The 16,487-nt window shown below is 36.7% G+C and overlaps 1 protein-coding gene across 2 annotated transcripts in view; it reads left to right on the top strand.

The window, feature by feature from the left end:
- Positions 1–3,934: 3,934 nt before the first annotated feature.
- The window catches only part of PolQ (DNA polymerase theta), a 59,112-nt gene continuing 46,559 nt past the window's right edge, over positions 3,935–16,487 (top strand). The window contains exons 1-4 of one of the 2 annotated variants that reach the window (XM_090157065.1): positions 3,935–3,966; positions 5,069–5,155; positions 5,523–5,600; positions 15,909–15,985. In XM_090157065.1, coding sequence (XP_090013191.1) covers positions 5,538–5,600; positions 15,909–15,985 — 140 coding nt within the window. In that variant the 5' untranslated portion in view covers positions 3,935–3,966; positions 5,069–5,155; positions 5,523–5,537. Of the gene's footprint in view, positions 3,967–5,068; positions 5,156–5,522; positions 5,601–15,697; positions 15,763–15,908; positions 15,986–16,487 lie in introns of those variants that run through there. The other variant, XM_090157066.1, reaches the window with a different exon arrangement.

The following is a 16,487-nucleotide window of genomic DNA, read 5'->3' as shown; positions in this document are numbered from 1 at the left end:
ACGATAATCGTGAATTATTAGTCCAATTTTTTTTATAATTTATAATAAGTCCACTCTTTATTAATAGTGGAAAAAATGGAAAAATAATACGGGCGAAAAGCAAAAATCGCTAACTTTCAATGCGCGAAAGAATACCGAAAAATAATACGGTACGCGAAAAGCAAAACTCGCTAACTTTCAAAGCGGGAAAGAGTACCGAAAAATAATACGGTAAAGAATACGGGCGAAAAGCAAAACTCGCTCACTTTCAATGCGCGAAAGAATACCGAAAAATAATACGGTACGCGAAAAGCAAAACTCGCTAACTTTCAAAGCGGGAAAGAGTACCGAAAAATAATACGGTAAAGAATACGGGCGAAAAGCAAAACTCGCTCACTTTCAATGCGCGAAAGAATACCGAAAAATAATACGGTACGCGAAAAGCAAAACTCGAAAGAATAGCGAAAAATAATACGGTAAAGAATACGGGCGAAAAGTAAAACTCGCTAACTTTCAATGCGCGAAAGAATACGGAAAAATAATACGGTAAAGAATACGGGCGAAAAGCAAAACTCGCTAACTTTCAATGCGCGAAAGAATACCGAAAAATAATACGGTAAAGAATACGGGCGAAAAGTAAAACTCGCTAACTTTCAATGCGCGAAAGAATACCGAAAAATAATACGGTAAAGAATACGGGCGAAAAGCAAAACTCGCTAACTTTCAATGCGTGAAAGAATACCGAAAAATAATACGGTACGCGAAAAGCAAAACTCGAAAGAATAGCGAAAAATAATACGGTAAAGAATACGGGCGAAAAGCAAAACTCGCTAACTTTCAATGCGTGAAAGAATACCGAAAAATAATACGGTACGCGAAAAGCAAAACTCGAAAGAATAGCGAAAAATAATACGGTAAAGAATACGGGCGAAAAGTAAAACTCGCTAACTTTCAATGCGCGAAAGAATACGGAAAAATAATACGGTAAAGAATACGGGCGAAAAGTAAAACTCGCTAACTTTCAATACGCGAAAGAATACGGAAAAATAATACGGTAAAGAATACGGGCGAAAAGTAAAACTCGCTAACTTTCAATACGCGAAAGAATACCGAAAAATAATACGGTAAAGAATACGGGCGAAAAGTAAAACTCGCTAACTTTCAATACGCGAAAGAATACCGAAAAATAATACGGTAAAGAATACGGGCGAAAAGTAAAACTCGCTAACTTTCAATACGCGAAAGAATACGGAAAAATAATACGGTAAAGAATACGGGCGAAAAGCAAAACTCGCTCACTTTCAATGCGCGAAAGAATACGGAAAAATAATACGGTAAAGAATACGGGCGAAAAGCAAAACTCGCTAACTTTCAATGCGCGAAAGAATACCGAAAAATAATACGGTAAAGAATACGGGCGAAAAGTAAAACTCGCTAACTTTCATTGCGCGAAAGAATACCGAAAAATAATACGGTAAAGAATACGGGTGAAAAGCAAAACTCGCTAACTTTCAATGCGTGAAAGAATACCGAAAAATAATACGGTACGCGAAAAGCAAAACTCGAAAGAATAGCGAAAAATAATACGGTAAAGAATACGGGCGAAAAGCAAAACTCGCTAACTTTCAATGCGTGAAAGAATACCGAAAAATAATACGGTACGCGAAAAGCAAAACTCGAAAGAATAGCGAAAAATAATACGGTAAAGAATACGGGCGAAAAGTAAAACTCGCTAACTTTCAATGCGCGAAAGAATACGGAAAAATAATACGGTAAAGAATACGGGCGAAAAGTAAAACTCGCTAACTTTCAATACGCGAAAGAATACGGAAAAATAATACGGTAAAGAATACGGGCGAAAAGTAAAACTCGCTAACTTTCAATACGCGAAAGAATACCGAAAAATAATACGGTAAAGAATATGGGCGAAAAGCAAAACTCGCTAACTTTCAATGCGCGAAAGAATACCGGAAAATAATACGGTAAAAAATATTTGATAGCCCGAGACTAATTAGCGGCTGCGGGAGGGCGACAACCGGAACGGGTTCAAGAGAGAACGAGAGACCGACAGCGAGGGGGGAGAAAACTGGGGGGCGGTCGTCTACCGTGAATTTCCCTCTCTCTTCTCCATCTCGTTCAAAGTCCCTTTCTTTTCTCCCCCAAGTGCGACACACACACATACCCCCCCCCCCCACACACACACACAGCCAACTTTCCCATTGAAGTCACGACAGTGAGAGCTCCACTCACTCGCTTCGCTCGTTCGCTCCGCTCAATAAAGTATCTAAAAAGATTCGCTCAACCACTGGTATTATCCGACGCAACCTCCTTTTTCGTTCCCCCAAAATAATCCAAACTTTCTACAAATCCCTTATTCTTCCCCACTTAGATTATTGCTCTCCAATCTGGAAACCCTCCCTTTTATCTGACATCACTGCCCTCCAAATGCTCAAAATTATTTCGCTAAACTCTCTCAAAATTTGCTCGTCATCCTGCCCCCACCCGGTTACGCCTTCTTCATATGGACCCTGTCCACCTTCGTCATCGCGCTAGCAACCTCTGCTTACTCTATGATTTTTTCCATAATAATTTAACCCTGAACTTTTCCGATTTTTTCTCCATAAATATCTCCTCTACTCCCTAAAATAAGCTAAACCAAGGGTTTCCTCTGCCCAGAGCCAAAACCATTTTTCTTCCGGGGTCATTAACGACTGCAATTCTCTCCCACAGGACATAGTTTAAATTCCCAATCACCACACATTTCGCCGCCATGTATCAGATTATCTACGTAACGAATGTCTCCATTAATTTAAATTGCTTTTCACTAGTCATAAGTTTTATTTTCTCAAATTATCCTTATAATATTACTCAATTTAAAAAAAAATAATATATTTTTTATTTATTATTTTTTTTTTAAATGTTCGATTTATTACTCATTCCTTCGATGCTCCAAGAGAAGCCCACTATGTGGCTTATGGAGCCCTTTGTATAAATAAATAAATAAAGTAGCAAATTTATCAAAAAGGAACTCTGAAAAGGGCTGCGTTCATCAACTATCAACCATAGAAATCTCATAGGTAACTAGAATGCTGCCGTGTAACTGGCAAATGGGCCAAACGCCGTGGCAGACGATAGCCAGATCTCAGCCAATCAGAGCTCAAAGAGTGGTTCTGCCAAGAATTTAATGTCACCAGAGAGAATGACGTCACCCATCTCCCGCTATTGTAGCGGATCCAAGGAGGATTATTATCCTCCTTGGCGGAACCACTCTACTGCCTCTCATTGGCTGAAGGTTCAAGGCGAACTGGCGTCAAGCTCGGCCGTAGGCGGCAGCATTCTAGTTACCTATGAGATTTCTATGCTATCAACGGACAAAAACGGCTGAGTTATCGTTGAGTTCTTTTAATCAACGTTACGTCACAAAAATCTAAAAGTTGTTTTACGATTTATAGTTCGCTGACTTAACGAACAAAATATCGGCTGCTACCCCTCCTTTAACTTTGTCGAATGACGTCACGACACCGATGAGCAGCGGAAAAACCTGCTTCTCCGACCGCTGACTTCGTTGAGCAACATGACGTAGAAACCGGAAGTTAAAAAAAGCGTACAGTAAGCTCAACGCTCAGCGCTGAGTTCGCTGAGTCCCGCTGAACGTAACCCCGGTAAAAAAACTCTAAATAGGATCAAAATTATTTTTCCATACGTCGCGTGCCCTACTTTATCATAAAAGTTCGTTTCTCAATATTTTCTTGATGGAGATATTTGGGAAAGTAAAATAAATATCTGGTAACACTGTATAAATAATGAGGTAAACGGAATGCTTGCGGACTATCGCGGCATGTTTAAATTTTGGATTTTGATTCAAGAAGTATAAACCTCTTTGTTTGTTTGACCTACGTCCTCCTGATTAATTGTCTTGAATGTCATCTATGAATTTTTATAAATAAGATATCTGTTTTGAAACGGTTGGAAACATTATTGAAACTGGTAAGTACTACACTCATTTTATCCTTTTGCAGAAACTGACATCTAAAGTTCTTAAGTTTTTATACTGTCAAAATTTCATTTAGGGTTTTGGCTTATGAGATAAACTTTTCACTTACTAATGTTTTTAGATTTCTCATGGAACTTCCAATGTCGTTTTTAGCTTAAAAAGATTTTTTAAGGGAATATTCCAAAAAAGATTTTAACCAAAAAGTATTATTTGTAAAACTGTGCTACTAAGTCATCTTAACATTAATGTACTTCCCTGTGCCTGTCCTTTTGCTTGGCTTATATATGTGTCACAAGCCATCTACGGGAAGGGAAGTAGCCACCCATCAACCTATCTCTACAGTATTTTTTACATCTACACTTCTTTCTACTAGAGTTTTTTGCATTTTCATTAATTCCCTCACCTTGTAAAGGCTCACAAATGGGGTACCTGTTTTTCCATTACATGGCTTAACTTGCTAATAGATGCATGGAATTCATGTTAGGATATCTTCGTTATTGAGTTTCAGATTGAATCACATTTCATGAACTATTAACACCAATAACGTTTAGAAGCAACTGTTTTCTAGATATGCAAGTTATATGGTAAAACCGAAATCAACTATTGATTTCAACCCCTACCATCTGATAAATAATAAGGCTGTAAAAGAGTAATTCTAAATACACATTTTTGTAAGTTTGTGAATGACTACTTACAAATACCTTAGATGTTTGTTTCAACTTGATTGGCTGAATTAGGAGAAGCGAACTGTTAGGACATTTTATTAGTGTGACATGGCCACTATTTTGTTACATCAAGAATCCATAATTATAATCTAGACTGTTAGTAAAGAAAAATAGATGGTCTGTACTTTTGGTTTCCAGTTATCAAGTGTTCTAAAATATAGTCTCTGGTTTACGCTTGAAGATTTGATCTCTGGTCTTCAGCCTCCATTGGAAGATTTAGTCTCTAGTCTCCGTTGCTTTAAAGGCATCTCTGGTTTCAGGGTTTAAATTCTCCAGAAAAATAGTACTAGTCTTGGTGGAAGACTGGAGTGACCAATGTTTTCATTCATAGTTGGAAGGTATTTTAAGCATTTACATTCCACACAACAAGGGACCAAGCCTAGGGATGATCACTTAAAGTTTGCATGTACACCAATTATGTGGAGTACGCAGAGGTTATGTACTCATTACGGAAAGTGTGAACACCTTTTACGAAGAGTGAAATCAGCCACTCAGAATCAAAGGTACCACCCAAATTGAAAAAAAAAAGTTAACCTCAACAGGTAAAAAGATAGTTCAAGTATAACATGAGTGGCACAACAGAACAGCACAGTTTCATTTATTGGCAATTATTAAAAAAAAAACTACCATAAAATGTTTAATTTTTTGCATAAGCTTCTGCCAGAAATTGGTATCTAAAATGCTACAAACAATAATTTTCATGTGTTGTTTATTGAGTGAAAAAGTTGCCAGTTCTTCTTCCATTAAATTTTGGATTGTTAGCTGCTCTCTACCACATAATATCCAAGAAGTTTTGTCCATTTCTGTACCCTTTTATTTTACAGAAATAAACTTTAAAAATGAAGTTATCAGATAAATGGAAGCAACAGAAACAATGTACAAAATCAAGTTCCTCAAGTCATGTATGATATGCTCATTTAATGTGTTAAGTAATTTAATTAACCTTTTCAGTTTACATAGATCCACATAGCAGCTAATGCAGCTCATAAACGTCTGTATTTTCAGCCACTTAGCAGTTCTTAAAATATCTAAAATGTTAATTCTGTCTTAGACTATAGAGATATTTCAGTGGGGGAAAAAGTGATGTATAAAATTTGTCTACTGCTAATACAATGTCGATGCAATTGAAATTGGCCGTATGGTCAGAAAAAAAAATGTTGTTGCCATTTTGTGCGGGTGATTATGTTGTGCTGCTTATCATTAAACATGATAATTATAGTTTAATATGGCTCAACAAACCCAGTTTTCAACGTATTTAGAAAATTTAGGTGATAATAATGCCAAAGAAATATATATATATATATATCTAAAATTTTGATAATAGACAACGTTGATCCCTATTTTTTAAAACCAAAAAATTGTGCAAAGGTAAACCCATCCGAATGGGAAACATTTGAACTTTTACCACCAATTTAATTCCCTGATCTTTAATTAGTCTAAGGTATTTCCCCATTTATGATAGAAAAGTTTAAGAATTACAAGAGTATGCACTCTTATGCAGGGCTTGCCACCACCCTCCTACGCATTGTAACCCGGCCACCTGAATTAATGGCTTCAAAAGTCGCTTGATGACTTAGGCCTAAGGTGGTACCTCGGGCATTAGCCTAGCTGATTATTATTATAACTTACCATGATGGTTTTGGATTTGTGAGAGATCTGGTAGTAAAGAAATTTGATTAAAAAGTTCTGATTTGTTACTGTTAGTATGAAGATTAAGGGAAACGACCCTCAAGCCATGGGTTATTGCTGCAGATGATAGTACAGTTATTTCGGCTCATTGTACGTGCATGGCTGGCCTTGATGAGACCTGCTCTCATGTAGGGGCTTTACTGTTTTATATTGAATATGCCATTTGATACCGAGAAATTAAGACTGTCACAGGTGTTTCAGCATACTGGTCGGTACCTGTTATAAAGCAAGCCTCATACTCGGAGATTTGGATAATGAATCTTAGTTCTGCAACGGCTAGAAAGAAAGTTTTAGATGAAATGCTTCACCCCATGGTTCAGTTTTCTGTGATTGCTGTGGTAAAGGAGTTAAAACTTAAATGCTTATTCAAAAATAGAGACAAATCATGTAGGGATTTAGATTCTAAACATTGCTTAGAAAAAACAAATTTGGAAAAGATCTCACGATTACTTTTACCAAGTACAAACCCAGCTTTTTGTTACAGAAAGTTTATATGCAGATTTTTGTGTATGGACCAATGTGGATTTCCATGTAGAACGTATCTATCCTGATCGTGAATTTTGGGATATCATAAACTTTTAGCGAAATTTTTTACTAGAAGCTCTCACATTCCATTTTCAATTGATACTGTGATTGTAAACCCAAATTTGGACGATCTTACAAGTGTCAACCCAGACATGAACAACCACTCTACTAATCAAAACAAAGCTTCAACCTCAAAAATACCTAGACCAACAGGTAAACTTGCCACTACCTCAAAGACTGTCAAAAATGAAGAAAACTACAAAAAAACTATCTAAACAAAACTTAGCAACCACATCAAAAGTCTCCCTTGATTTTCAAAACCAAAAAAATATTATTGCCACAGTCATCCCAAAAGCTAACGGTGCTATAACCGACTTGCCAAAACCTACCAGTGATGCGCTACAAACTTGACAAAAGTAAAAAGTGCTGCGACTGAATTGCCAAAATCTACCCATGCTGTACCTTTCATTCCCATAAGTTCTATTTTATCGCCAAGTAAATCGCAAAACATTATTGTAACATCCATCATATCTGCAGACAAATGTTTAACCCCCAAGAAATCAAAGAAAGTATGTATATCACCTAAAAAACTAGGCTGTTCAAAGAGATAACTGCGGAATTTATTATCCCCTATTAAACATTCAAATGAAAACAATCTAGTTACTAACAAATGGTACTACTGTCAAGGTGGTGAAGATGGTGAGATGATATATCAATATATCATCATCACAATTGTGAAGGTGAAAACTGCCCAAATAATTGGTATCGTACAGAATGTCTAAAAATTAAATAGATCCCCAGGGGAAGGTGGTTTGGTCCTGATTGTGCTAAGAATAACAGAGAAGTCTAAAAGAAAAAAGCCAAGTATTAAAATAAATTTTTATAGGTTTTAAAAGGTTACACTATTCAAAAATTTATGTAAACAATTAACATGAATTTGGTTAATGGTACAGTTTTTACATTAAACAATTTTTGTTCCTCTACATTTTAATTTTTTGTTTAAGGGAATGACTCAAGGGGTAAGGTTATTCGGAGCAGAGCGAACTATGGCAATCTTATCCAGAATAGCTATTTCTTCTTCGGGAGCTACCTGATGCAATTCAATCGGAAGTGTACTAAATAAAATTGCATATTTTGTCTGAGCTGCCCTATCAAACTCTCAACATGAATTTTAACATTAACAAGTTTTCTAGTAGATTCTACATCTAATGGTGATAGCTGGCTCTTTGGTTGGGTACTTAATAGTTGCGTTGTATAAACCTACTGAATCATCAGCTTAAACTAACAAGTTCCCAGGTAACAATTTTCTCAAAAGTCCTGAATTTTCAGTGAGATGTTTGTCACTTACTCTACCTCCCCATCCCTTCAAAATGAAACTTATCGACCCTTGTGGTGTAACGCCAATCAGAATTAAATTTTACAGTATTATGGCTTTTGTAGTTTGAGTACGTTTTAGCCCTACTTTTTTAGCCAGAGCCTTCGCCTTTCTGAAGATAATTCTTTCGTTTTTTCATCTTGTTTTGTTATTATGGATGGTATTTTGAAAAGTGATATTCTCTAGTTTCAGCAACTTTTTTATCCCCCTCGCAATTAATAACATGAACTGAAGGAGTATGGTTCGTCTGCTGATGGCAGACATTGTGTAACACTTCTCTCCCAAACCTTCATAACAGCAAGCTGTTAATATCTTAATATGTAAATAAACTAACTATGAATTTTACTACAGTTTTATTTATTTAACGTAGTCGAGTTAATGAGAATCCTCAACAAGTGGTAGCGGAGGTCCGTGGTTATTAAAATACGACGATGTTTTTGGATGAAGACTTTGTTCCAGCCAAGGCTCATTAGGTTAATGTGAGTGAAGATTTACCTACTCCACTTACACCTTGGTTTAGTAGGCCTAATCAAATATGGCGGAAATGGGTTCAAGCCTTATTGGACAGTTTGACAAATTGGATTCCCATAATTATAATTCATGGAAGTATAATATGCAGTTTTTGCTTAGAGGAAAGGATTTATGGGATGTTGCTACAGGCCTTGAGGGTCATCCAGAGAAGACTGCTTCTATAGATGATGTGAAGTTGTACAAATCCAAACAGTCCAAGGCTTATGCTTTGATAGCTCAGGGTGTAAGTGAGAGATTGAGGAGTCTAATAACAGAGGTTGATACTGGCAGTTCATTATGGAAGGCGCTGTCTGATGTTTTTGAACCAAAGTCTTGAGCCCGGATATCGATGTTGCTTAATGAATTTTATGGATTGAAGTTTATTGAAGGAGAAAGTATGCCAGTGTTTATTGGTAGAGTTTGCCATGTTAAGAAACAGCTAGAAAATGCTGGGAAGGTAATTGATGATCAAGATATTTCATATAAATTAATTGGGACATTGCCCTCATCTTATGAGGCATTAGTATCGCAGATTTATCAACTGAGTGATGCAAAGTTTAAGCCAGAACCAATTAAGCAGATGATCATTGCTGAGTATGGACGACTGTCGCAGAAAAACTTAGAAACTGGAAGTCACCCATCGGAATCAACATCGGATCTATTTATGGCCAAGTCTAGTGGAACTAGCTCATCGAAAGGAAATCATCGGGAGAGTCATTCCAATCAAGCAGGTTTTACCGGTATATGCAACATTTGTAACCGTATCGGACATAAAGCTCTGGATTGTCGACAGAGAGGACAGTCAAATAGACTAAGGTCTAGAGGGAGACATAGAGGGAGACATAGAGGAGCTGTACCACAGAAGTCTGAGACGGGTGTTTTTTATGCAACGGCGCATTATACGTCTACATTGAAGAAAGACTGGGTAATGGACTCAGCTGCAACTCGCCATTGTTGTAATCAACGAGGATGGTTCCATACATTCACCCCTTTGGATGCTCAAGTTATAGTTGGAGAATGAAGTTCTAAAATAGAAGGTCGTGGCAACATATGGTTAAAAATTAATGGCAGAGTTGGTAATAAATTTCTTTTGCAAGATGTTATTTATACACCGAATATGGGGCGGAATCTTATCTCAGAGCGATTGATGGACCAGGCCGGTTATACCGGGGTTACGAAGAGGTCTAAATTTACAGCATATTTCCCAAATGGGAATTTCGCTTTTGAGGCACCACTGTCTGCTGATAATTTCTATACGGTAGATGCAACGGTTCTACATGCTGAGGCTCCAGAAATTAAAGGAAATGAAGAAACAAACTCTATGGCCTATCAAGGCTTAAATGATTGTCACAACGATAGTAGTTTAAATCTTTGGCACATGCGAATGGGTCATATTAATGAAACAGATTTAAAGTACATGGCTACACATGGTATGTTGGAAGATTTGAAACCATTAAAAGGAGAAATTGGAAGTTGTGTTTCTTGCCAGTTGGCCAAGAGCACAAAGCAGCCCCACAAGAGTCTTGATTGTATTGGAAGCTCAGGAATTTTTAACCTTGTTCACTCTGATGTCTGGGGGCCAGCCCCAGTTTCTTCTGCGGGAGGCGCTATGTTTTACATAACATTCATTGATGATAAGAGTCGTTTCATCCATGTCTATCCTATGAAGAGGAAGAGTGAGGCGCTGGAATGTTTTAAACAATTTAAAAGGACGGCTGAACGACAAACAGGGAAACTTATCAAGGCGATCAGAACTGATAACGGCCTTGAGTATTGTTCCAGAGAGTTTTATAATTTCTGCCGTATGGATGGAATGGAACATCAGCGTACCAATACTTATTCACCGGCAATGAATGGTGTTGCCGAGCGGGTCAACAAGGACGTTGATGAATACTGTTCGTACATTTCTGCAAGATGGAAATTTACCAAATAAGTTGTGGGCAGAATTGGTTTTAACAGCGGCATTCTTGAAGAACCGCTCACGGCATTCGAAACTGGGTAATGAAGTTCCTTATGAAATATGGTGGCACAGGAAACCTCGTGCACATTTCTTGAGGAAGATTGGTAGTTTGGCATTCGTACATGTACCACAGCAACGGCGAAGAAGTAAATTGGATAGACGTGCGAATTTGGGAGTGGTTGTCGGATACGCCATTCATACCAAAGGCTATAGGATATGGCATCCTAAAGATGATAGTCATTGAAACCATGCACGTCACTTTTGATGAGACGAAGAAAGGGGTTGAGCATATCCAGCATGTTCAGAGAATTGAAGATGACGAGTTGGTTCCAATGGTTGTACCAACAAAACTGAATGAGGAACCAGATCAAAGGGATGTCCAACCTGAGCAAACGATACAAACTGAGGAGAATAGAGAGGTACCAAGAGAGCCTGAACTTCCTGATGGTTTTAGGAGACGTTAGTATCAGACAGAGTGGAGCCACGATAGGGCGTGTCGATATATATTATTACCACAATAACAAGCGTTTACGTTCGAGAGCAGAAGTTGAAAATTACTTAAAAGACAATAATATTACTACAGATATTAATGCATTTTATTTTTCTTTAATGACAATCATATCTGTAGAAGGTCAACATGAACCGTTCAAAGCATATTGTACTGAGGTAGTACTTCCCAAGATTTATGAAGAAGCCATTAACTCAAAGCAGGAGTATGAATGGCGAGCAGCTATGCAAGAGGAGGTCAATACATTAACAGAGCGTGAAGTTGCTGAGGTAGTTGAAAAACCACACCATCAGAAGATAGTAGGCTGTCGTTGGGTCTACGCTATCAAGAGAGACAGCTGAAATAAGATAATTAGATACAAGGCAAGATTGGTCGCTCAAGGATGTAGCCAGATAGAGGGGATAGATTATGATGAAACTTTCTCCCCAGTAGTAAGCTTTAGTCTCGTACGTTTCTTTATCGCTGTCTTCGTTGTAACCCTTGGTTGGGTGCATCAGCACTGGGATGTAAAGAACGCCTACTTATATGGGACCCTTGATCGAGATGTCTACATGAAGTTAATACCAGGTTTTGGAGAAACTGACCAGTCGAAATGCCTGAAGTTGAAGAAGTCTCTGTATGGTCTCCCAAAGAGTGGCCGAATGTGGTATTTGGAGCTTGATAAAAGTTTTAGCGCAAGAAATAAAACCATTTTGGATGAAATTTACCAAACACTCACTACCAAGTACCAAGTCAAACGTCTGGGGCCTATACAGAAACTTTTGGGCGTGGAGTTCGATATTAGAGTTGACGGGACCATAAAGTTACATCAGGAGACATATATCAAGCAAATGATAACGAAGTTTGGATTACAGAATGACATACCGGTCCATCTGCCGCTTAATCCGTCAATTCCCCTGACAAGGAGCGATTGTCCATCAACATCAGAGGAAAAGCTCGGTATGTCTGATTACCCATACAAGTCTGTGATTGGCTGCCTTTTATTCGTAGCGCAAAGGACACGGCCGGATATTCTTTTTGCTGTTATAGCCTTGTCGCAATTCAGTAACAACCCGGGTCATACTCATTGGGCACGGTTGTGTCACCTTGCACGGTATGTGGACACAACATCCGACTTTGGACTGATTTATAAGCAACAACCCGATCCTAATCTACTTGTCTACAGTGATAGTGACTGGGGCTCCGATAGGGATACAAGGAAATCACAGAGCAGTTATGCGGTCTTCTATGGTTCCTGTTTAATATCTTGGCGCTCCGTAAAACAGAAATCCGTATCTTAATCTTCAATGGAAGCCGAATTTTATGCAGTCACTGAAGCATCCAAAGAACTCTTATGGTTTTTACCAATCATTGAAGAACTCGGAGCTTTGGGTGTTAGCGTTAGTGACCCAATAATTTTGTGTGATAATCAAGCTACAATGTTTTTCGCACACAACAGCGTAGAAAAGCAGCGGTCGAAACATATAGATATGCGTTTCCATTTTGTTAAACTAAATATTTATAGAAATTTGTATAGATTGTTATATGTTCAGTCAAAATGTAATGCCGCTGATATCTTAACAAAAGCATTAGTAAAACATAATTTTATAACTATTAGAAATTTGCTTAACCTAGGTTGTTAATATGTTAATTAGTGATTAATGATTTGTTGTAATTTATTTATATAGTTGTCGGTTATATCAAAGAAGGGGGAGTGTTGTATGAATATATAGGCTTTGCTATAATAGGTGTTTAAAAGTTAATTGTTTAATTGGTGGAACAGTTCAGTTCACACTTGACTGAACTGAACTAGTATGGTTCGTCTGCTGATGGCAGACATTGTGTAACACTTCTCTCCCAGCCTTCATAACAGCAAGCTGTTAATATCTTAATATGTAAATAAACTAACTATGAATTTTACTACAGTTTTATTTATTTAACGTAGTCGAGTTAATGAGAATCCTCAACATAGCATCGCACTGACGATGTGAACTCATTCTTGACCGTAACTAACTCAAGAAAATTACGTACAAAATGGTGACGCAACAAATAATAGAGAAAATATTTGGAAACGCCTATAGATGGCAGGGAAATCACTGAATAAACCAACTCCTACCCATAAAGTGACGTTTCAAAAAACCTCTTTGAAATATCTCTATTGAAAACCTAATTTTGGGAAAGCAACAGACAATAGCACTCCTAAGGTGAAAAACCAATTAGTGTGATGTTTATGGGTAATTATTTCTGAAATCATCAGATTCTGCTGCATGATAGTAACAGATTTTAACCGAACTTTTTTTCTTCTACAATGAAGATTTCCGAAGTTTACCGGGAAAATTTAAAATTTTTTAAAAGTTATGTTTTTCTGAATTTTGAGTTTTTTTGCCCAATTTTGGTGTATGTTATTGACATTTATTTTAATATCGCGTACGCTAAAGGTTGGAAAAACCTAAAAGGGCATCCTAAGGTAAAACCGTACTGTAAAAGAGAATTTGAAATCTATTTCATTTTATCTGCTATGAATTTTGATGTACCAGCCAAAACATGGGGTGACACTTAAAATTTTACTCACTAGGCAGCACACCTCTAATATCAAGAAGCCTTTTTTCAGTGCATCATCTTATACACATATTTGACCAATTATTTATTGCAATTTTTTTGAAGTAACTAGTCATGGCAAAAGTGCTGGCGACAGAACAGGAGGTACGCTGAAAAGACTGGCAGCTTGTGCAAGTCTTCATTGAAATGGATAACCAAATTCTTACACCTTTGGATTTATATAACTGGGCATATGAAAATATAAAAGGAATGGCTTTCCAGTACGCTAAAAAATTGGACATATATTTATATCATTATAATATTAGAAACTGACTTGAAAGGCTAAAACAGTTCAAGGAATGCGCACAGTCACCACGCTTTTACCAAAAATAGACAAACCGAATCGAGAATTGGTTGAAAATGATAAAAATGTAATTTTTTTTATTACATATTTTACAAGAATGTTTTTGTGTATAAGATGATGCACGGAAAAAAGTCTTCTTGATATTGGAGGTGTGCTGCCTACCCTTACCAAAAAATAAGTTGGTTTTTAGTTGGTATTTAGTTGGTATTCACATTTAAGTTGATATTAAGTTGGTTTTAAGTGGTCAGCATATTTCAGTAAACTAGTTAAGTTGGTAATAAGTTGGTTTTAAGTTGGTGGGAAAATGCCTTTTTCTTTAAGTTGGTATTTAGTTGGTTTTTAGTTGTAAAAAAATTACATATTATTTTTTAAGTTGGTTTTAAGTGGTCTTTATTAAGTAACATTTTAAGTAAGTTTTTAGTTGGTTTTAAGTTGGTGTTAAGTTGTTTTTAAGTAGGTTTTTAGTTGGTATTTGTCTCAAATACAAACTTAAAACCAACTTAAATAGTTCTTAGACCACTTATTTTTTGGTAAGGTATAGTGAGTAAAATTGTAAGTGTCAACACACGTTTTGGCTCATATTTCAAATTTTATAGCAGATAAAATGAAATAGATTTCAAATTCCGTTTCAGCGTACAGTTTTACCCTAGGACACCCCTTTTTATGTTTTTCAATCCTTTAGCGATACTAAAATAAATGTCAATAACATACACCAAAATTTGGCAAAAAATTAAATTTTCAGAAAAACACAACTTTTAAAATTTTGGAAATTTTTCTGGTTAACTTTGGAAATCTTCATTGTAGAGGTAGATAAACCCACAAAAAAGTTTGGTTAAAATCTGTTACTATCATGCAGCAAAGTCTAATAATTTAAGAAATATTGGCCCTCCTCATACATGTACAACACCATAAGACTATCAACCCTAAGTTTGAATCGAGAGGCAGTGTTGGTTAAAGCAAACGAGTGGCGAAAGTACAGCGCTAAATCCACCCGGTGGCGGAAAAGAGAAACGTAACGCTTCCCGCAATGCATGATGCCAGCTGCTTTGGTAAGAGAGAGGTGCGTAGAGAGAGAAAGGGGGGAAGGAAGAAGCTTCAATTTATCTCTACCAGGTGCCGATACTATCGCCTGATTTCTTCTTTTTCGCCCGTCCAGTGGTGGTACAAAGGGCGCTATTGCACGTTTCAAACTAAGAGGTTATAGGCTTATGACAACACTTATTCTCTCCAGTTGAAGCTGTTGTGCTAAAAATTTAAGAAAACCAATGCTCTGACTTAAACAAAATAACACTGACAAATCAGGGTTCGCACTTTTTTCATTTTTTTAATAAAAATCCAATCAATTAATATTTTTATTTGAATCAAATTTTTTAACTGTTTTAAATAATATCGCCAAAATTCTGGGAGAAGTCATGCCTGGCACCGTTTCCCGAGAGAGGAGCGAGACACTCGGTATGCTCTTATAAAATATAATTCAGTTTGTGATGTTTAGAAAATATTGTTTCTTTTTGTACTAATACCTATGGAAACATGAAACGATTAAAATTAGCAGGAATATTACCAAAAAGGTCAGGGATATTGCCAAAAATTAATCGGGGATATCCTGGATGAGTCAGGTATTTGGAATCCGAAAATTTTGTACGAACCCTGTCATGTTATTTCCTAAAGCTTCAGTGTTATAAGTTAATTTGTTAGCTCTGCTGATTTGCGAGAATAATGTTTCTTTAACTGTAACAGTATTTTACGAAAATATTCAATATAGCGGGATATTCAGAAAAACAAAATGAACAAATCGATGGATGTTAATGATCTGAAAATTACAGAAATGGGTTCACCTAGGTATGTAATATTAACTTAATTAAATACTTGCGTGACAACCAGCTTTTTTGACAAAAGCATAGATATTCCCAATAAAGCAATTATTATTAGTTTAAATGATGTAATTACTATTTTTTCTAAATTCGCTTTTTTATTGAGAAACTTTTATGTCCCAAATGGGCATATGTACCTCACTGTTGATAGAAAACCAGGATTTAACTATTGTATAGGTATACATTTTTTTTCCAATGCTATACATATCTTTACGTTTCTATTTGCATGTTTTACGTATATGTATAATATAGAAGATAAATTCAAAGCATTATTTTTCAATTATTTACTTTTTTATTTCTGAGACTGAACCTCTCAGTACTTAGGAAGAATGACTATGTTGAGATGAACTGTGGACATTATGATAGTTTTAATCTTACATTAGTGGGTGGGAGAGGTAATAAGTCACTGGAATGAGCTTCGAACGTGTCCTCTTAGAACACGAAGGGGACTGGGAGCAGTGATCAAAATA

Source organism: Leiobunum rupestre, chromosome 8 (genome assembly GCF_980474605.1).
Source record: "Leiobunum rupestre chromosome 8, qqLeiRupe1.1.hap1, whole genome shotgun sequence".
Taxonomy (NCBI): Eukaryota; Metazoa; Arthropoda; class Arachnida; order Opiliones; family Sclerosomatidae; genus Leiobunum; species Leiobunum rupestre.
This window is presented reverse-complemented; position numbering and strand designations above follow the sequence as displayed.